This window comes from Aethalodelphis obliquidens, unplaced genomic scaffold (assembly GCF_003676395.1).
Source record: "Aethalodelphis obliquidens isolate GAN/ISIS:26980383/991018 unplaced genomic scaffold, ASM367639v1 scaffold10, whole genome shotgun sequence".
NCBI classification, from domain to species: Eukaryota; Metazoa; Chordata; class Mammalia; order Artiodactyla; family Delphinidae; genus Aethalodelphis; species Aethalodelphis obliquidens.
This window is the reverse complement of record NW_020837954.1, coordinates 27,377,308-27,400,504: the sequence shown is the minus strand read 5'-3', so window position 1 is coordinate 27,400,504 and position 23,197 is coordinate 27,377,308. Positions and strand designations below refer to the sequence as shown.

General features: G+C 36.9%; 1 protein-coding gene across 3 annotated transcripts in view; it reads left to right on the top strand.

Moving 5' to 3' along the window:
- Positions 1 to 23,197, top strand: part of FERMT2 (FERM domain containing kindlin 2) — a 98,380-nt gene that overhangs the window by 36,067 nt on the left and 39,116 nt on the right. For all 3 annotated transcript variants that reach the window (XM_027111259.1, XM_027111258.1, XM_027111260.1), the window contains one exon: positions 11,907 to 12,140. In XM_027111259.1, coding sequence (XP_026967060.1) covers positions 11,907 to 12,140 — 234 coding nt within the window. The remainder of the gene's footprint in view (positions 1 to 11,906; positions 12,141 to 23,197) is intronic.

Here is a 23,197-nt window from a genome sequence, read left to right as displayed (position 1 = left end):
GTGTGATTTAAAAAATTTTTTAAGTCAGGGTTTTCACGTTAAGGATCTCAGTTTCCTTATTTGTACAATATAGATAAACACAGAATACGCCTTCATTTATGTTTGTTCCCTTACCTTTGTAATGTTATTAGAATTCTTTGAAAATTTTTCAAATATGATCTCTCTCTAAACTAGAAGATAAGCTAAAACAGTACTGTTGTGTATAAAGGGTCATTATTCGAATCCTGGTCTACCTTCCTTCATTGAGAATACTACACTATTTATTCATAGTGACTCAGAGTTACGTGGTAAAATGTCTTGAAAATTTATTTTCTGATATTTTCTCTCAGTTTCAATAATTTTGCTTCTAAGTGAATCAGTGTTAAAGAGAAGATAAGCAATAAATCATTGAAATGTGGAGTTTACATTTCAGTTTCCTTTCCTTTCACGATTCAGTTTTCAGACTCGATTATCTACTATTTAGTTGTATAAGGACCATCCAGTTTCAGTGTATCCTTGGGCAACCCTTATACAGTTTTCAAGGTTATGGAGCCGATAACCTTCGGCCCAGAGGAGGTGACATTTGCTTTGGAATCGGTAGTGAATCTTTTCTGAGATATTTACCTATCTTATATTATGCTGTAACTAAAAACTACATTAAGTATTTTAAAGATCAATTGTGATGTTAAAGCATCAGTGTGTTGATGGTTTTGATATCTTTTCTTAATGGAACGCTCAAGGTTATGAATAAAACACCAATCAAGTGCCAGCATTATTTATTGTAGATGAAGATGTCTGTTGGATAAGTGCCTCCAGGCTTATTGTTCCTTAATGCAGCTCCTGAATTTCATAACCTTTGAAATTAAAAATAACTTGAAGAAAGCAAACAATTGCTGTATCATTTTAAGGTTTTATGCAAGGTGTTGATGAAATCTGTTGCTGTGATAGAATGCCCTTGTTGTGGACCACAGACTGTGGGAGGGCTTCCTGACTGTGTCACAGTCCTGACTTTACCATATTCTAGCTGTGCAGCTCTGTGACCTACCTGTCTGTGCCTCTGCTTGCTCATCTGTAAAATGGGAATAATAATAGTATCTTTATCCTAGGATTAGTATAAGGATTCAGTTAGTTAATATATATGAAGTGTTTTAGAATAGCCTTTGTCAGTGTAGCTATGTTGATGATGAAATGTAGCTGTGTAAAATGTTCCCTTTTACTGAGCTAGAGAAATAATATTTTATAAAAGATTGAGAAAGTGTCATTTATAAAGGTAAGCCAAATAGTACTGATTTATCCTCTACCATATTAGGAATGCATTTTAACTTTATTATGCTAACTTGCATCACTATGGGTAATATTTTTAAAAAGTATAACATGTTTTAGAAGCAGTAGATTTTATGCTTCAATATGTACAAAATTATAGATAAACTATGCTTAAATGGAGGGTATTTCCAATAAATTTAATGTTCTTGTTTAGGCAAGTGCCTTCTTTAAAAGGTGAACTTCGTTAGTGTTAAAGAACTTAAGTCTAAGACATGCCACTTCGAGTTATATATGACCTTGGCATGTTATTTTAACCTCTCCTGATTATTAGTCTCATTTAACCTTAACCTTAGTTTACTTCCCTGTTTCTTGGAGTTACTCAGTTAACCAACTGAGTATGGTGTTAAAAGTATTAACAGAATCCCTGGTAATAAGTAGACTGCCTATATTAAGAGCTCAAAAAAATGTTATCCTCAGTTGTCCTTCAAATACTATGTAAACCTAAAACATAAATTTGAACTGTGGATTGAAGTAGGCTAATTCATTTTCATTGTATTTATGTAGTACTTAACCAGAAACCTCTTCTTATTTTCTTGCTGTTGGAAGTTTTGTTTAATGGTTCTGAACTCTGAATATATTCCCCGAAGCCACACTGCCTTGGGTTTAAATACTGGCTTCACTCCCTATAAGCTTTGTGACCTTGTGTCAAGTTATTTAGCATTGCTGTGACTTAGTTTCCTTACAAGTAAAATGGAGATAATGGTATACTTACCTCATAGGGTTGTTGTGAGGATTAAATGAATACCTATGTGTAAAGCACACAGTGGCACATAGTAAGTTCTGTTAGAGTAACTGGTGTTATTTTATTGAGGGTCCTAATGGACCTCTGGGATATCTCACTATTAAATATCTCACCTTATGAGTTTGGGGAATAAATGCCTTAAAGAACTTAGACTAGGAAGGAGGGGCTTTAGAGCAAGAGGAGACATTCGCATATAAATATTCCTACCTAAAGTCTGTACACTCATATTCTGTTTTCAATAGGTTAGAGAGGTTTATAACATGAGACTTTTGTGGGGATTAAAGAGGTACATGAACTTGACCTCATCAGTAGTAGCAGCAAGCAAAACATTTATGGAGGGCCAACCATTATATTAGGTAATGGGACATAGTCCCCACTCAAAACGTGAGCAGCTTTCTAGTACCAAAATGGAAACGGAAGATTGCTTTGAGTTGACAGTCTGGTTGTGAAGTGCCAAATAAGTGGTACAGGAAGGTGGTGGAGATTTAGAAGCATGAACAGAGACTGGCTTTATTTAAAGAGGGCCAGGGTGAAAAGTTAGGAAGAAAGGCATTCTGGATTGAGGATTGCGGTGTTTATGGTGTTCTGGAGACTAGCTTAGAGAAGTAGAAGATAATAATTATAGAGAGGAAAGATATAGTTAAGTAAGTGAGGAAATGATATTCTGTTCTATTATTCCTTCACGCACCCACTTAATGTTTTAAATGAGAACCTGCTGAATGCTAGATGCCATACTATGAATGAGAGAGACAAGAAGTGAACAAAATTAGCTTATTCCTTACACTCATTCAACTTGTAGTCTTAGGGGCAAGACAGTCTTTAAATAAATAATTGCTATAATGTGATGAGTGTTAGGATAATTGAAATAGTTCTGAGAGTATGTACTGGGGAATCTGACCTAGTCAATGGGGAAGGGTTTCTGGAGGAAATTACTTTTAAAACGAGGGCTGACGGTGGAGTAGGAATTAGCCAGAAGAGTGACAAAGGATCTTAGCATGGGGGCATGGGATAAAAGAACAACAGGTTGGGAGAAGATGAGAAGTCCCAGCATGAGAGCATGGGAACAAGGGAAGGCTGCCATTTGAGGAACTGAAAGAAGTCTAATGATGATGGAGGAATGGTCCTGGGGAACCCGTGACTTGACAGGCTTAAGAAATAAGCAAGTGCTTGAAGTGCGTTGTAAACCAGGTTTAAAACACTTGTACTAAGAGCTGTGAGGTACCAATAATAGATTTTAAATTGGAAGAGACATTAGATCTTTACAAATTTGGAGTTCATCATGTACATATGTGTCAGTATCATAAGATACAAGCAGTAGTAAGCCTCTTGGATTCCAAGAAATATCTTTTCAGTAGTCTGCACTCCAGTCCTGTATTAGAATTTGTTTCTGAGATAAATTTTAAATGTCAAAGCCAATAAAATATTCTTAAGTTACTTCTTTTTTGAACTATAGAATAGCTAGTGCCTTTGACCAACTTTAAAAGACAAATCCAGTTATATTACCTCTGTGAGTCAAATACTAACTGATACATTCAGCCTTGATGTTAACTCTCTTAGAATTTGTTACATGTTGACATTGCATGGACTCTGAGTCCAGTCTTCTAGGAACTAAGTCAAGTTGAACCAAATTAGTAGTAAGCCGTTGGATTGGATAGAAAGTTACCCACCCTCTGGAAATGAATAATTGACATGACTTCTGTTTGTGCGCACTCTGTAATTGCATGCATGTATGTCATCTGGTAAAGCTCCTCAACTACTTTGAGTTAGTATATTTTATAATAGGAAATAATTGATATTGAAATGGATAAACATTATTTTGGGTTTGTGAGTAACTTCAGAAGGCCATTTGTAAACTTAGTTGATTTTGTTTTGTTTTGATGAGTGAATTCCTAATTTTCAATCAAGTTAGCTATGTCAAAGAAACATCAGTGAGTCACTTTTTAATCAGGAGTTTAGTTTCTAAATGTTTTTGAAAACTGGGTGATGCATCTGCTTTAGCCAGTCATTGAAGTCTTAATGTAAACCAATAGTTTTCTTAAGCTAAAATTGAATGGGGTACTTTAATTGAAATAATTTGGCAACTTGAATGATATGTAAAGTTTGAAGCAGTTTACTGCTTATGCTAACAGATGAAAAACATTTTTTTTAAGAAAAGGACATATCATATTTTTGGAAACCATCAGTATTTTGCACAGTTTCAGTATGCACATGTTTCAGTTATCATGGTTTAGTTAACACCAGTTATCCAACAACATGGTTCACATTTTAGTTACCACCATACTTTGAGTAACTGCATAAAGTACCAACTTTGCTTCTAGCTCTTCAGTCTACAGTTCACTGTGTCAGTAACATGTGAATCATGATCGGTGACCAGTCATATCACATATTTCAGTCTGTCCATGATTGGTTACTGTATATTTGTGTTCATGCATAAGCCAGCATATGTAGTTGTGTTGCTTCTTTTTCTCCCACTGATAAACTCATGAGATTTTTTTTAAATGGATAACTGAAAGAGGGAATTGGCCAACAAAGATAAATGTGCAGCAGAAAAATCCAAAAAGTGGTGATGCCAGAACTGAAATTTGAATCAAGACTAAATGGAGTTATAGAAGAAACAGCTCACCGTGGGAATGCGGGTGCTGTTGCCATCTGAGAGACTCTAGATACACAGCCAGAGGAATTTAGTGAAGGCAGACTTATTGACATAAATGAGATTAAGTGGTATGACAAAAAAGACAAAGATATCTCAGAGGAAGCGGCACCAGCAAAAAACTGCATATTAAAAGAACTCTCGGAGATATAGCATGGCATTGAAAGTACGCAGGATAAAATGTTGGAAATTGATCCAGACCTAGAAAGGAGTATGATAATTTTCCAGGGCATAGACAAGTAGTATTTAAACTATTCTTGGGGACTTCCCTGGTGGTCCAGTGGGTAAGACTCCACGCTCCCAATGCAGGGGGCCCGGGTTCGATCCCTGGTCGGGGAACTAGATCCTACATGCATGCCTCAACTAAGAGTCCACATGCCGCAACTAAGAAGTCTGCATGCTGCAACTAAAGATCCCTCATGCAGCAAGACCTGGTGCAGCGAAAATAAATAAATGAATAAAACTACTCTTGGTAAGTTTTTACAAAGAAGTGTAACACTTCTCAATATTTCTAATGTTTTAAATTACAGTACAGTAAATACCAGTTTTATTATTTTTTCATTTGCCTGTATACACTTAAGAGTTTACACGTTGCCTGCATATTACAAATATTTATTGGTTTAATTCCATGTGCTAGGCCCTGGGCTCTGCCTTTTAAAAAATTTATTTATTTTACTTATTTATTTTCGGCTATGTTGGGTCTTCATTGCTGCACGCGGGCTTTCTCTAGTTGCGGCGAACGGGGCCTACTCTTCCTTGCGGTGCACGTGTTTCTCATTGCGGTGGCTTCTCTTGTTGTGGAGCATGGGCTCTAGGCACACATGGGCTTCAGTAGTTGTGGCATGAGGGCTCAGTAGTTGTGGCTTGCGAGCTCTAGAGTGCAGGCTCAGTAGTTGTGGCGCACGGGCTTAGTTGCTCTGCGGCATGTGGGATCTTCCTGGACCAGGGATCGAACCCGTGTCTCCTGCATTGGCAGGTGGATTCTTAACCACTGCACCACCAGGAAAGTCCCTGGGCTCTGCCTTTGAGGTAGAAGATAAATAAGATCAAAGACCCATAATCTAGTGGAAGAAGGTAGTTACATAAAATCAATTATAATGAAGTGTGGTATATATTCAGAGTGCTAAGATGTACGTAACGGCTTTAACAGGAGGGTCAGTGAAGGCTTGGAGATGGTAATATTTGGTTTTTGTGTAGGATTTTGTCAGCTTGATGAGGGGAGGAAGAGAAAGGTATCCAATCAAGGACACACAAAACATCAAGTTGTTTCACAAACTGGGCCAGAGCCTGAGCTGTACCTGGGGATAGCCAAGCAGTGTGGGGCACAGATGGTTAAGGTTTGTGTAACCTGCTAAGAGGTGATAAAACACTTCAGCAACAGAAGGACCTGTAAAGTTACGTAGAGAAGTAAAATGATCAAATTTGCATTTTAAAAGATAACTCAGATAGTTTTGTAAAAAATGGGATCATAGTAGTTCAGACAAGAGATGCTGAGGACTTAAGCTAAAGCAGTGTAATAAAAAGAAAGGAAGGGACAAGTTTAACAGCTGTTTGAGAGGTAAATTCCATAGTACTTGGATAGAAAGAAAAACTGAGGAAGAAACTAGACCCTGGAGAGAGATATTCAATTTTAAAGATTTAAAGATTAGGTTAATATAATTACTATTTATATGATCTTGGTGTAGTCTCCCTTAATTTGTTGAATGGACGGGGTGAGTGGGGGACAGTTACTGAATTATGGAATATTTACATGCTTCATTGCTAGTGTTTCCTTTTTTCATTTTATTGATTAACAAAAGTATATGTCAGCTGAGTTAGCTCTGGGACTTTTTTTAAAGCCTGTTTCTGCTTTTCATAGCTGTGGAAAATCAGGAATATACTTCTTTCTAGTATACTAATAATCCTATTATAGTAACTTTGATTCAGTCATAGATAGCCTTGTAGTAATGTAGTATAGAATACACTGCTGAGAATCTGTTGGGGATTATTCCTCTAGAATGAAGCGTAGTCTGGAAGGGAGGGTTACTCTTCTACAATAAGATTAAAAATAATTGAGGAATTTACTTCTGGTCTCTGTAGAACAGTCTTAAAGAAGAGAGGAATGACTTGGAAGTTATTTCAGTTATTTTTAGATGATAGAGTATTCATTTTATAATATAATTCTAGTTTCTAATGTAAAATCAAAAGTGGTTAATTACATTATTTTTCTAAATTGTGTCTTTGCAGTTGATACCTGTTTGTGTTCTTCACTTATTTTCAACTCAGTTTAATTTTGCATAGTACTATACTCATTCTTCAAATAGTAAAATAGCTACTAACCATAACCTTTTTGAGTTTTATTGTCTGTAGCTGCCATTTTTAAATCAGTTAAAGACATGCATAATATAAATATTCCTTCACACTTGGTGTTTTGAGAGTGAACTGATGAGTCACTTTGTAGTGTTGGCCAATTCTAGGAAGGACCTCTTGAAACCAACCCTCACTTGAATCCCAGTTTCCATGGTCTAGTCCTTAATTATCTGGTGTAATCCTTATCTTTCTTAGGATATATCTTGAATTGATTAGCTTCTTGGTGTATGGAGGGGACTGGGGTCCATTATATATAAATAAATTGACATTCCAAAGTATGGATAGTATTGGAACAGAGAAATGGAGTGGTTTGAGTGACTGTTTCCCGGTAGCTCTTTGAGACCCTAATGAACTAGCAGTCTTATAGGAAATAGGTATTTAGGAGTGAGGAAGAGGACAGATTGGACATCTGTAGGGAGGTAAAGAAATTATTAAATAAAGTGGAAATACCAGGTCTCTGTGTGCCTGGGAGACAGAGTTTGTTAACCTTGGGCAGAGCTGAGTGAACATAAATTTAGTCTGTGAGCCCATTTTCTCATGCTGACTCTTCAGTTGAGATATCAGTTAGATACCTATTAGAACTGGATTCTGATCTTTCTGCCACTGTCCGCGTCCCTCACTTGGACTGTAAGTGACTCTTTGATGGGAATTCTTACGAAACTAATTATATATTCCCATGGCCTAGTTTAGTGTCTGGCATATGGTAGGTCCTTGGAAAATGTTTATTGATTCATTTATTGGTTGTGTACCTGAAGAGCAACACTTCGTCCATTTTGCCTATTTCCTTTTTTGAAGGTCTGAGTGATTAAAAACAAGAACACGAGGGCACATCCTAAAAACAAGGGAGCAGTATCCTCAGCTGCCTCACCTCTGAAATTAAAAGGAGTTTGGGAGGAGAGAGACCAAAAAGAGTGAGAGTGAGGAGTTCTTAAGAACAAAAGATGATGTGATCAAAAAGCGAAATTAATATTTAATGTCCTTTACATTTCAATAAACATTAGGGATAACATTATAGAGATAATTTTTTAAACTTAAGCATTAATTTTACTTGTAGACCTTGTCTTTACACATTATTGGCAATAACATTTCATTAGAAACATCAGAATAGTTTTGTGTTTCAGGAATTAGAGAGGAACGCAGAAGGTAAAGCTCTTCTGTTTTTAGGAGCTTTAATAGAGGAAAGAAACCTTGGCTTAAGACAACAAATTGTAGCTGGGAAGGAGGAAGGAGGCCAGTTAATTCCTGGAGTTTATGGAAGGATGACGAGGGAGTAGCCAAGTGCCCTACTTTAGCAGGAAGCCCTTGTCTCCCTCACAACTTAACAGCAACATTGTCTTTCTTCCTCTCCATCCAACCCACAGTCTTCAGGTGCAACTTAGCAGTTTTCCTTACATCTCTAGTTGAACATCAGCCATATATTCTGCAAAAGCCTTGTGATATCAGTTTAGTGTAATATTGCTAGTAGTTTACTTTGGGCTATTTTAGATTTGAGTAACAGTCTGATTTGGAACCTATTTATAATGTTTCTTTGTGGCAAATCTAAATTCTAAGACTTAAAGGAACTTTGGAACATAATCATTTCATATAGGAGGGATTGTCTTGAGCAAAAGAAGATGTGAGAGAGAAGAGGAAAAAATCACTCCCCTGCTTAAAATCGATTTCTAGACCCACACCCAGAGTGGTTTGGGCTGAGTCCAGGCATTACTCTATTTGAAAAGTTGCTCAGATAATTCTAATGCCAAACAAGCTGAAAAACACTGCTCTAGTGGCTTCTCTCACACGCATAATAAAAGCTAAACGACTTTATAATATACAAGGCTTCTGCCGAGCTCTCTGATGCTTCGCCTCCTCAATTCTAGTCCTATTGGCCTTCTTCAAAGATGCTGGCACTTTGTTCTTCTCATCACTGTATCTCTAGCACTAGAATAGTGCCTTCTGGCACATAGTAAATGTTCAGTAGATATTTGTGGAATTAATGAATATTTTATAGATGCTGTTTGTTCTTGTTCTGTAGTAGTGATTATCTTATAATTAATGCTGATTAGGTTGCTGGTATTTTGAGTCTTCAAGAATGCTACCAAAAATTATACTATTTGAACATATGTTACAGGCTCCCATAGTCCAACCATTCCATCTTCTAACACTGACTACTTCTTTTGCTGTCAGAATGCCTGCTTTTCTCTGTTTTTGTCTCTTGGCATGTGCCCTATCAACACTTCAGATCTTTTCTGGTGTCCTGTTTCTGCTTTTATTTGGGGTAATTTTTCTTTCCTATATTGTTACTTATCTACTATTTTCTGTGGGTAAAAAAGACTGATTTTACCAGTGTTGCCAGTCAGTAAAAGATTTTCTCTCTTTCTGTGGGTAAACAAACTATTCATAGGTTTCTAGTACACAGTCTTTGGATTATATGTCCTTCTTGTCAATCTTTATTCTTATTGGATGCAGGGGTGCCATTCCTCTGGTGTAAAAAACCAAGGTGGAATTGATGGGGAGGGTTAAATTTTTAAAGAGGAAGATCACGGGAAGTACCTGTTTCTGAGGTCAGCGTTTGAAGCCTAATTGATGCAAAGTTGAGATTTTATTGCATCCGGGCCTACAAAGTCTTTCTGTAAAAAGTCCATGTAGTAAATATTTCAGCCTTGGTGAGTTAACTGCTTGAGTGTAGGGTGGCCAGCCCATGCGTGGCAGCTGGGGAAATGCTGGGAATTGAATGGCCCTAGGAGCAACCCTCAACCAAGGAATTGGATAGATGCCCCAGCTTTCTCTTTCCTTAGGGGGATAATTCTAAGTCATGTTCTATGTAATTCCTCGGAGGATATCTCACAGGACTGAACTCCAGTTATCCACAGAAGTTAATGAATCCTTAATAGACTTTTCTCCCTCTGTTTTGCTTTTCCTAATCCCCTCAGGTATGCTTCCTGGGGTCCCCCCACCCCCACCCCAAATAAGCTACTTGTGCCGAAGTTCTTATTTCAGGATTGTCTTTTGATTTAAGTCAAAGGGAACCCAAATGATTTAAGTCAGTATTTACAAAACTATTATTATTATTAGCGGTGTACAGCTTTTTCCTCTCTTCTCCCCCCACTGGGAATATATGTTGTAGCTTCCTTAATGGTTGATATTGGGAGCAGAAGTGAATGGATTGAGATATGGGGAAGAAAGTATTAGATACCTACCTACAATTAATTCAGTTCAGCTCAGCCTTGCTCTGTTTGGTTACTATCATTCTTTACAAATTATCTTTTTCTGCCTTGGGTTCTTTATTCCTGAAGAAAAAAGTAAACCATCTGTAATGTGTGTGACATTTACCTCATAGTATATGAAAAGGTCCCAACCTTGGTTGTGTTCTTATGAGCTAGATCAGATTTGTTGTTTCTAAAAGTTAGTTGATAAATTCTGTGCTGGAAAATAGTTTAAGATGCAGGGTACTATATACATTGTGTCACAACTAAGTAAGTAGTTGTAAAATATGTATTTCTGCAGCCAAACTTCAAATAACATAATTGACTGGGCTTTCCCAAAACAAATGTTGAAATTTCAAAATGGCAATATAATCACACGTAATTACAGTTCTCCCATTAAAGTACTTACTAATTAAAATATTTTTTTTAAATGGCTGGGGGAATTGAAAATCTTTTTCCCACCTGTGATGTGTTTCTTCCATAATGAGGAGAAGTTAATTATATCAAGTAAATTTCACCGTTATAGAAAGTGTTTCTAGGCTCATAATCAGTGTGGTGGTTTGATTTTTTACTCTGAAGCTTTCTGGTAGACAGGTGCTAAAAAAGAAATGTCAGGTTAGTGTATACTTTTAAATTTATCTTCTTAAAATTGACCAGTTCTTTTTAAAACTGTATTAAGATGAACTTTATATCAGAATCATGATATTTTTCATTTTTATTTTCTTCCCCTGGAAAGCTTTGTTTGGCTAATACTGTTTTTTAAAAAAAATATCCTGTCCCCCTTTTTTGGCTCTTAGTTTATCATATAATTGATCCAAAAAGTCTTTACTTTTATTGCTACTTTAAGAACTCGCTAAAGTTGGCTTTTATTTGCAAGTTTATTGTTATGATCGGCTATATCTGGGGGTAGCCAAATCTTGTGTAAATTATACTCTTTATTTGGTATAAATTTATTTTCATTTAATTTAATTGCATAAGGATGTTAAAGAGTATAACAGATATTAATGTTTTCTCTTGTACCGAAATATATTGGGGGAAAAAAGTTGGACAGTGTGACTTACAAGTTACTTTTCTTGGAATGTATTTGGGTGTGTGGTTGGGAGTGTAGTTTTTTTGTTTTTGTTTTCTCTTAATAAGTTATTAAGTGTTGCTCGTGGATGTTTTCTTTTCCAGTCTCTTCTTTACCTAGGATATTGGGTTTTGTTCACTTTGGTTCCATCTTACTTTTCACCACTCATTAACCTCAGCAGGCCTCTGCAGCCTCATATATCTCAGCCTTCTCACCTATTTTATCATCAGAGTATTGTCCATTCCTCGAGGCTGGGCTCAGAATCCACCAACTCCGCCTCATCATTAATCCTTCTGATTCTAGTCCCCAGGGTTCTCTTTGTTCTCGGAATGCCTACAGAGAGTACTTACTCTCTTCCTCATTGTGTGTCCCCCTTAAGCATTACTACGTTACCCTGTGTATTCTGCCTTAGCTCCCTTCTATACTAGTTTTCAAGGGCAGAATGTTTTCTCAGCTATTTAGTATTTCTTTTGTACCTATCACAAAACAGACACTTAGTATTTAATTAGTTGATCATATTAAATACCCAGTTATTTAGTTTTCTGCTTATGATTTCTCTCAAGGTGATCTTGATGATTTTTAGAAGTGTTTTGTTTGTTTGTTTAATAGATGTAAAAAAAGATTGGTCTGACCACGCTCTGTGGTGGGAAAAGAAGAGAACTTGGCTCCTCAAGACACATTGGACCTTGGACAAGTATGGCGTTCAGGCAGATGCTAAGCTTCAGTTCACCCCCCAGCACAAGCTGCTCCGCCTGCAACTTCCCAACATGAAGTATGTGAAGGTGAAAGTGAATTTCTCTGACAGAGTCTTCAAAGCTGTTTCTGACATCTGCAAGACTTTTAGTAAGTATTAGATAAATTCATGAAATTATGAGTTGCATGATATGTGTATGACTGATGACTGACATTGAGTTTATCTCAAGGAGTAGGGATTGGGGTGAGCTATCTGTGTTTGTGTATTTGTGAAAATATTACTTTATTCTTTAAAGTTTTTATATTACTTTAAGGTAAAGAAATGTTGAGTCAAGGTAGAACAGGAGGTGTCTAGTATTTCCTTATTAGAAACATATATTATTATTATTTAATACCTCATTCTGATGACTTTATTTTTATGGGAAGGAGAAGAGAACAGGCAATTATTTGCAGAGTGATGTAGCTTTTGTAGTATTTCCTTCAACGTAAGTCAATATTCAATTTTAGTGATTCAGGCAGATTGTGTTCCTTCATTGAAGGCCTGACACAGCTCCTAAGGAAATGACCATGAGTGTTGTCGTCCTTAACCAGTCTACAATTTGAAAACTCTTGTAGCAGTTCTGTTTATGTTTTCTGAAATGAGATGTAGATTACTTTTGGCTGACCCAATTCTGTCATATGACAGGAAATATTCAACCATCAGAGAAAATGTGAACCATTGTCATTACCATTAGTACATAACTCCATTGTACCATAGATTTGGGGGAGATACAGGACGTTACTGTATTGTTCTAATGACTCAAATTACAAGGTTTTTTTTTTTATGTTTAATGGAATTCCTAAGACAAAAATTAAAATACAGAAAAATATAAAGAATTATGTAACATTTACCTAAATCCTATTATCTAGAATTAATAGCTGATATTTTATCATTTTGCTAAACTATTTTTTAAGTCAAAATAGTATAGGTAAAGTTCTTGATTCATATTCTCCTCTAATCTCCCTGCACAAAGCAACTACTGCATAAGGTTAATATGTATCTTTCCAGTACTTTTGAAAATATATAAACATACATACATGTATCCACATCTGTGAGTGTGTATATCCAAAAACAGAATGTTCCTGCAGTTGCCGTGCAGGTATCTTCTTAATGCCGTTTTGCACGAGTGTGGAGGAATTTCTCTTTTGTGTTTGTGTAGAAGTAGAATTGCTGTGTTTTAAGTGTACACATAATTCATTTCAGATACCGTCAAATTGCTCTCCCAAGTGGTTATACCAGTTTACATTCCAACCGTCAGTGTGTGAAAACCCATTGCCTCAAGTTGTCACTAACACTTGAACGTTGTCAGTTTTTAGTGTTTGCTTCTCTGAGTGAAAAAAATACAGTATTTCATTTTAGTTTATAAAGATAACTATGGTTTTATGTCTTTACTGGCCATTTCAGTTTCTTTTTTGAATTGCCTGTTTATATCATTTATCAGTTTTTTTAATAAACTGTTTTTTACAGCAGTTTTAGGTTCACAGCAAAATTAAGCAGAAAGTACAGAGTGTTCCCATTTACCCTCATTCCCACACATACAACCTCCCCACTATCAAGACCCCACACCAGACTGGGACATTTGTTGTAATGATAAACCTTCATTGATACATCATTATCATCCAGACTCCATGGTTTACATTAGCGTTTACTCTTGGTGTTGTACAGTCTACAGCTTTGGACAAATGTATAATGACATAGCCATCATTGTAATATCCTACAGAATAGTTTCACTGCCCTGAAAATCTGTACTCTGCCTTTTCATCCCTCCCCTACCAACCCCTGGCAATTGTTAGTCTGTTTACTGTCTCCATAGTTTTGCCTTTTACAGAATGTCATACAATTGGAATCATACAATATGTAGCTTTTCAGATTGGTGTCTTTTGCTTAGTAATGTACATTTAAGTTTCCTTCATGTCTTTTCGTAGCTTGGTGACTCATTTTTTTAAGCGCTGAATAATATCCCATTGTCTGGATGTGCCACAGTTTATTTTCCACACCTAATGACAGATATCTTAGTTATTTCCAAGTTTTGCAATTATAAATAAAGCTGCTGTAAACATTCATGTACAGGTTTTTTTTGTGAACATGTGTTTTTTACTCCTTTGGGTAAATACTAAGGAGTATGATTGTTGGATCATATGGTAAGAATATGCTTAGTTTTGTAGGAAACCGCTAAATTGTCTTCCAAAGTAGCTATACCATTTTGCATTCACATTCAGCAGTGAATGAGAATTCCTGTTGCTCTTGAATTCTCAACAGCATTTGGTGTTGTCAGTGTTCTGGATTGTGGCCATTCTTATAGATGTGTAGTGGTATATCATTGTTTTAATTTTGCATTTCCGTGACGTGGAACATCTTTTCATACGCTCATTTGCCATCTGTACATCTTCTTTGGTGAGGTATCTGTTAAAGTCTGTGGCCTATTTTTCAGTCAAGTTTTTGTTTTTTTACTGTTGAGTTTTAATAGTTCTTTGTATATTTTGGGTAACAGTCCTTTATCAGATATGTCTTGCAAATATTTTATCCCAGTCAGTGGCTTATCTTTTCATTATCTTTGGCAGTTTCTTTCACAGAGCAGAAATTTTTAATTTTTTTTTTTTTTTGCGGTACGCGGGCCTCTCACTGTTGTGGCCTCTCCTGTTGCGGAGCACAGGCTCCAGATGCGCAGGCTCAGCGGCCATGGCTCACGGGCCCAGCGGCTCCGCGGCATGTGGGATCCTCCCGGACCGGGGCACGAACCCGCATCCCCTGCATCGGCAGGCGGACTCTCAACCACTGTGCCACCAGGGAAGCCCAGAAATTTTTAATTTTTATAAAGTCTGGCTTATCAGTTATTTCTTTCACGGATCATGCCTTTATCATATCTAAAACGTCATCACCAAACCCAAGGTCATCTAGAGTTTTTTCTATGTTATCTTTTAAGGCTTTTACAGTTTACATTTAGGTCTGTGATCCATTTTGAGTTCATTTTTGTGAAGGGTGTGTGGTCTGGGTCTAGATTCATTTTTTTGCATGTGGATGTCCAGTTGTTATAGCACTGTTCATTGAAAAGTTATCTTTTCTCCATTGTGTTGCCTTTGCTGCTTTGTCAAAGACCAGTTGACTATATTTATATAGGTCGCTTGCTGGGCTCTATATTCTTTTCCATTGATCTGTTTGCTGTTCTTTTGCCAATACCACCTTGTCTTGATTACTGGAGCTTTTTACAGTAAGGATTGAAGTCAGGTAGCATCAATCCTCCAAATTTGCTCTTCTCCTTCAATATTGTGTTGAGTATCCTGGGTCTCTTGCCTTTCCATATAAACTTTAGAATTAGTTTGTCAGTATCCATAAAATAACTTGTTGAGATTTTGTTTGGGATTGCATTGAATCTATAGATCAAGCTGAGAAGAACTGACATCTTGACAGATCAAGTCTTCCTGACCATGAACATGGAATGTCTCTCCCCTTATTTCTTTCTTTAATTTCTTTCATCACAGTTTTGTAGTTCTTATATAGATCCTGTGCATATTTTGTCATATTTATATGTAAGTATTTTGTTTTTTGGTGCTAATGTAAACAGTATTGTGTTTTACATTTCAAATTCCACATGCTCACTGCTGGAAAGCAATTTACTTTTTTTTTTTGCGGTACGCGGGCCTCTCACTGTTGTGGCCTCTCCCATTGTGGAGCACAGGCTCCGGACGCGCAGGCTTAGCGGCCATGACTCATGGGCCCAGCCGCTCCGCGGCATGTGGGATCTTCCTGGACTGGGGCATGAACCCGTGTCCCCTGCATTGACAGGTGGACTCTCAACCACTGTGCCACCAGGGGAGCCCGCAATTTACTTTTGTATATTAACCTTGTGTCCTTTACCTTGCTATAATTGTTTATTTGTTTCTAGAGTTTTTGTCACTTCTTTTAGATTTTCTGTAGAGATGATCATGTTATCTGTGAACAAAGACAGATTTCTTCCTTCCCAATCTGTACACTTTTTATTTCCTTTTCTTGTCTTATTGCATAAGCTAGGTCTTCCAGTACAATATTGAAAAGCAGTGATATGAGAGGACATCCTTGCCTTGTTCCTGTTTTAGTGGGAAAGCTTCTAGTTTCTCATCATTACGTATGTTGTTAGCTGAAGGTTTTTTGTAGATACTCTTTATCAAGTTGAGGAAGTGTTCCCCAGCCACGGATTGAACTTGGACCGCAGCAGTGAAAGCGCTGAATCCTAACCACTAGACCACCAGGGAGATCATAACAAGCCACACAGCACAGCCAAAAAAAAAAAGTTGAGGAAGTGTTCCCCTCTATTTTAGTTTACTGTGTTTTATCATGAATAAGAGTTGGATTTTGTCATGCTTTTTTTTTTTTTTAACGCCTATTGATATGGTCATGTGATTTTTCCTCTTCAGCCTTTTGATGTGATGGGTTATATTGATTTTTGGATGTTGAACCAGCCTTGCATACTTGGCATAAATCCCACTTGGTCATGGTGTATAATTCTATTTATACATTGTTGGATTCGATTTGCTAATAGTTTATTAAAGATTTTTGCTTTTATGTTCATTAGAGATATTGGTCTGTAGTTTTCTTTTCTTGCAATGGCTTTGTTTGATTTTAGTATTAGAGTAATGCTGGCTTCATAGAATGAATTAGGAAATATTTCCTCTGCTTCTATCTTCTGAAAGAGATTATAGAAAATTAGTATAATTTCTTCCTCAGATGTCAAGAAAAAAGCTCCTTGACATGGGTTTTGGCAATGTCTTTCTGGATATAACACCTAAAGCACAAGCAAAAATAAACAAGTAGAATTACATCAAACAAAAAAATTTTCTGCATGGCCAAAGAAATGACCAACAAAATGAAAAACAACCTGTGGAATGGGAAAAATTATCTGTAATCCATATATCTGATGAGTTAATACCCAAAATATATAAAGAGCTCATATAGCTTAATAGCAAAAAATCCCCAAATAATCCACTTTTAAAAATGGGCAAAGGACCTGAACGGACATTTTTCCAAACAAGTTATACACATGTTCAAAAGGTACATGGAAATGTGCTTAACATCACTAATCATTAGCGAAATACAAATTGAAACCACAATGAGATATATCTCACACTTGTTAGAATGGTTATCAAAAAGACAAGTGATAAATGCTGGCAAGGATGTAGAGAAAACGGAACCCTTGTGCACTGTTGGTGGGATTGTAAATTGATGTAGCCACTATGGAAAACTGTATGGAGGTTCCTCAAAAAACTAAAAGTAGGACTACCATATGATCCAGCAGTTCTACTTCTGGGAATATATCCAAAGGAAATGAAAGCACTGTGTTGGAGAGATAGCTGCACCTCCATGTTTATAGCAGCATTATTTATAATAGCCAAGACATGGAAACAACCTAAGGGGAGGAATTGGATTAAGGTAGTCAAAAGGTACAAACTTCCAGTTACAACATAAGTAAGTACTGGGGATGTGGTATATAGCACAATGACTAGAGTTAACACTACTGTATGGTTTATTTGGAAGTTGTTAAGAGAGTAGATCATAAGAGTTCTTACCATAAGGAAAATAAACTTTTTTTGGGTATCTGTATGAGATAATGGATGTTAACTAAATTTACTGTGGTAATATCATGTAAGTCAAGTCATTATGCTGTGCACCTTAAACTTACACAGTGTTGTATGTCAGTTATACCTCAGTAAAACTAGAAAAAATGTTTGGTAGAATTCACCAGTGAACCTGTCTGGCCCTAGTGCTTTCTGTTTTGGAAGGTTATTAGTTATTGATTCAATTTCTTTAATAGGTATAGACTTATTCAGATTGTCTATTTCTTGTGTGAGTTTTGGCAGACTGCTAAGTTTTTTATTTGGTAAAAAGTATCTTGATTTTTTTTATAACATAACTCTTAAGAAGATGCTTCTGTGTAATGATTAAATGAGGTTTTTAGTTACATCTTCCTTTCCTTTTTGAAAGAAACACTGCTGGCAAAGCATGCTAAGTTCTTTTATGTAAGATGGGTTCTGACATGCAGGCTTTACAAATGACGATCCTTTTTAAGAGTAAATGGAAAGTTCATTTGTATCATTTTTTTTAGATTGTACATATAAATGGTATCATATGATATTTATCTTTCTCTGTCTGACTTCATTTCCTATGATAATCTCTAGGTCCATCTGTTACTGCTAATGGCATTATTTCATTCTTTTTTTATGGCTGAGTAATATTCCATTACATACACACACGTACACTCACACACCCCACATCTTCTTTATCCATTCATCTGTCAATGGACATTTAGGTTGCTTCCATTAGATTATTTTATTTTTTTCCAGTGGTTTAGATGTAGGAATAGAAATTCACTATTTTTATTACCTTTCAAAACAAAATTGAATATGTTGAAGCCATAGGACTTTATAGACATTGCCTTTTAAAGGAAACTTCATCCAGGACAGTTAATTTAGATACTTCAGAGAGGAAATGCTAGGAAGTTGGAAAAAAGATATCAGAGAATTCAGTGATTATGGGAAAACAATTAGGTTTCTAAGTGTAATATTGCTTTACAGTGATAATATCAAATTGGCATGCAACACAGTTGATAGACCATTTACTTTTTTTTTTTTTTTTTTGCGGTACTCGGGCCTCTCACTGTTGTGGCCACTCCCATTGCGGAGCACAGGCTCTGGATGCGCAGGCTTAGTGGCCATGGCTCACGGGCCCAGCCGCTCCGCGGCATGTGGGATCTTCCCGGACCGGGGCACGAACCCGTGTCCCCTGCATTGACAGGTGGACTCTCAACCACTGCGCCACCAGGGAGGCCCAGACCATTTACTTTTAATGTGATTATCAGTGTCGTTGAGTTTAAATCTGTCACCTTGGTATTTGTTTTTTATATGGTGTTTATTTTAAGGTTTCTGTGTGCTCTGTTTTTTTTCTTTCCCCTCTTTTCTTTTAAATTGAGGGGGGTTGGTTTGTTACAGTTACGTTTATTGTCACCTGTGACTTACTAGCTATTACCACTTTTGTCTTTTTAGTGGTTGTTCTGGGGTTACAGTGTATGACGTTAACTTTATTCACGTTCTGTGTTCAAATAGTATACCATTTCACACATAGTATAATAATCTTAAAACAGTATAGTTCCATTTCCCCTTTCCTGTTCTTTGTGCTTTTGTCATATGTGTTACTTTCAAATATGCTAAAACTCAACGTTATTTTCCCCTAAAACAATAATTGTCTTTTTAAATATTAAAAAATAAGAAAAATGGTCTTTTATAATTGCCCATGCATTTATCATTTTTCACTGCTCTTTGTAAGAAGACTTTCCATGTGATACCCTTTTTCTTCTATCTGAGGAACTTCATATGACCTTTTTGTAGTGCAGGTCTGCTAGTGATAATTTTTTTTTTTTTTTTTTTACCTTTTGTCTACAAAAATCTTGCCTTCATTTTTGAAAGATATTGCAGCTATGTGAAGAATTCTAGATTTTTCCTCTTTTCAGTAATTTTCAGATGTCTTTCTCTTGTCTTCTGGTTTGCATAATTTCAGAAAAGTCCGTTATGGCTCTTTTATTTTTTCCCCTCTGAATGTTTTCTCTGTTAACCTTTTAAGAATTTATCTTTATCCTGGTTTTCAGCATTTAATTCTGATGTGTCCTGGCATAGTTTTCTTTAGGTCTATTCTGTTCTAGGGTCATGGTGTTTCTTAGATTTGTGGGTTTACGGTTTTCGTCAGATTTGTGTAATTTTCAACCACTAGTTCTTCAAATAATTTTTGGTGTCCCTTCCCACAGCTATCCTTTGTTGGGCTTGTTTCATATATGTTAGAGCAACAGTTATTCTTCCATAGATCACTGATGCTCTCTTCCTTTTTTTGGTCTTTATTCTCTATGTTTCATCTTGGATAGTGTCCATTGTTGTCTTGAAGTTCATTGGTCTTCTGCTGATCTGCTGTTAATCCCATCCAATGTTCATTTCATATGTATTTTTCATCACTAGAAGTTTGATTTTGGACTTTTAAAAAATACATAAATCTTCAATTTTTTCTTCCTTATTTTTATCTTTTTCTCTCCTTTCTTAAACATATGGAGTGTATTTATAATAGATATTTTAATATCTTTGATTACTGATTCTATCATTGTAGTTATTTCTGCTTCTGCTACTTTTTCCCCCCTTTTACTCCTGGTAATGGGTTGCTTCTTTTATGTCTGGTAATTTCTGATTGAATGCTAGAGTCTGTTAATTTTTCATTGTTGGTGGCTGGATTTCTTTTTGTATTCCTTAAAGTAGCGTTGGCTGGGACTTGCCTGGTGGCACAGTGGTTAAGAATCCACCTGCCAGTGCAGGGGAGACGGGTTTGAGCCCTGGTCCGGGAAGGACCCACATGCTGCGGAGCAGCTAAGCCTGTGCTCCACAACTACTGAGCCTGTGCTCTAGAGCCTGCGAGCCACAACTACTGAGCCCACTTGTCACAATTACTGAAGGCTGCGTGCCTAGAGCCTGTGCTTCACAACAAGAGAAGCCACCACAGTGAGAAGCCCGCACATCGCAGCGAAGAGTAGCTCCCGCTTGCCACAAATAGAGAAAGCCCGTGCACAGCAACGAAGACCCAACACAGCCAAAAATAAATAAATAAATAAATAAATTTAAAAAGTAGCATTGGCTTTTTTTCTGTCAAATTTTTCAGTCATATTACTTGGAATCAGTTGGATCCTTTTGACACTTGCTTTTAAGCTCTGTTAGGGCAGGTCCAGAGCCACCATTAGTCCAGGGCTAATTTCCTTCTGGGGATTCTTCTCAATATCCTGTGTATTAGGAAGACTTTCCCCTCACAAATGCACAGATCAGTATTCACCCAGATCCCAGCGGATAACTGCAGATCTCCAGATCTCTCTGTGGAGCTCTCTTCTCTCTGGTACTCTGACCCACAAATTTTAGCCATCTTGGCCTCCCTGGATTCCACCTCAGATCTCTCAACTCAGCGAGACCTGACTCTGTTTGTCCCCTCCCCAGCCTGAACTACTTCTAGGCAGTAAGCTGGTACAGCCAAAGAGCTCATTCTGGTTTTTTTCTCTTCTCTCCTGTGCTCCTTGTTGTCTAATACCTGAAAAAGTTTCTTTTCCTTTCTTATTGTTTAAATAGAGCAGGAGGGTAAATCAAATTCTTGTTACTCCGTCTTAGTTGAGACCATTCTTAACTCATCCTTGATTTTCTTCTAGCCATGTATACCTTTTTTAGAAAGCCATCATTTGCTCATTGAAGCATTATTTATAATAACAAAACCATTTCTTTCACAGAAATTTCAAATTGAACATGTTCAAAACTGAGCTCATGGTATTCCTTTCCAAATCTCTGTGTTCTGCCCTTCCTACTCTGCCCCTCAGAAGTCTCCATAGCAGTAAAAGCACCATCCCAGATACATGTCAGAAACTGGGAAGTGGTCCTTAGCACCACTCTCTTCCTTATACACATTTCATCCATCACCCAGAAGTGTTAATTTTGCCTCCAAGATATATCTTGAATCTTTCCACATCTTTCCATCTCTACCATCCTTACTGTTCTCATAGGCCACACCACCACCATCTCTCTTCTGGAATGTTCCAACAGCCTCCTAAGTGGTCTGCTTTATCCATCCTTGTTCCTTCCAATTCATTCTTTACACAATAAGCAGAAAGATTTTGAAATTATTTTTTTAATCAAAGCCATAGATAACAGAGTTAAAGCTAAAAAAGCATATAACATAAAATTACTTTTCTGTCCTATTTCTCCCCAACCCCAAGCACATTCCCTACCACTTTCTACTTTTTTACTGTTTCTTTTAGTTCCGTAATTTAAATAAAGTGCTTATGCTGTTCTTTTTTTTCTTTTTCTTTTTTTTGGGGTACGCAGGCCTCTCACTATTGCGGCCTCTCCCTTTGCGGAGCACAGGCTCCGGACGCGCAGGCTCAGCGGCCATGGCGCACAGGCCCAGCCGCTCCGTGGCATGTGGGATCTTCTCGGACCGGGGCATGAACCCGCGTCCCCTGCATCGGCAGGCGGACTCTCAACCACTGCGCCACCAGGGAAGCTCTGTTATTTCTTGATTTATCCATCAAGATAAATGGATACCTGCTCACTTTTTAGATACCTGCTCACTTCTTTTTTCTCAACTTTTTCTTTCTCACTTTATTATAACTATTATAATTTTTTATTAAATCAGTATCATTGTTTGCATTATTTTAACAAGGTATTTTTACTTGCTGAACCAAAGTGTATACTTTTACCTTTTCTATCTTATATGCCTTTTTGTTTATCATTTACTTAGTTTTGAAACTTCTCTGTTGTTGATTCTTCTACATTCTAGATTTTCTATAATTTTCATGATCAAATACATTATCTGATAATAATCTCCTCCCTCCCTCCTTTTTTTTCTTCCTAAACACACTGTGAAGTCCCTCCATCCTCCTCCTCCAATCTGGAGTAGATGGCTTCTAGGTCAAGTTGTACAGTTATAGCCCCAGAACTTCCCTCCACCATTGTGCAGGGAAAGTGTCTTCTCTCTCATACTTGATCCTTGCATTTTCCTCAGTGTTGATTTGCTCTTTTATTTTGATGGACTATATCCTCCATCATCAAAGGTAGATGGGATGTAAATTTTTGAGATGTCATATTTGAAATGTCTTTATTTTGTCCTTTGATAGGAATTGTTGGGTTGAAAATTAATTTCCCTCAGAATTGGGAATTCATTGTTCAGTTGTTTTAGCTTCCAGTATTGCTATTTATAGTCCTGATAGTGTTCTTAATTTTTATCCTTTCTTTGTAGACTGCTTTTTCTCTCTGGCATGTTTTAGGATTTTTTTCCCTGCCATTTTGAAATTTCATAGTAATGTGCCCTAATTCCTCCCCTGTGTTTTTTTTCTTCTTTTTGTTGCTAGTAATTAGTCTGATATTAGTTCTTGGATTGATCCTCTTACCTGACTTTATATTTTGTCTGTTGCTTTTTTATTGTGGCTCTCAAATTTTATTTTTCAGTGTTTTATATTTCTTTCTGGATCTTTATTACCCAGATATTCATGAACACATTTAAGAGTTGTAGACTTTATATAAGTTAAACCTTAACAAAATAGTTAAGTGGTGGCGCAGTGGTTGAGAGTCCGCCTGCCGATGCGGGGGACACGGATTCGTGACGCGGTCCGGGAAGATCCCACATGCCA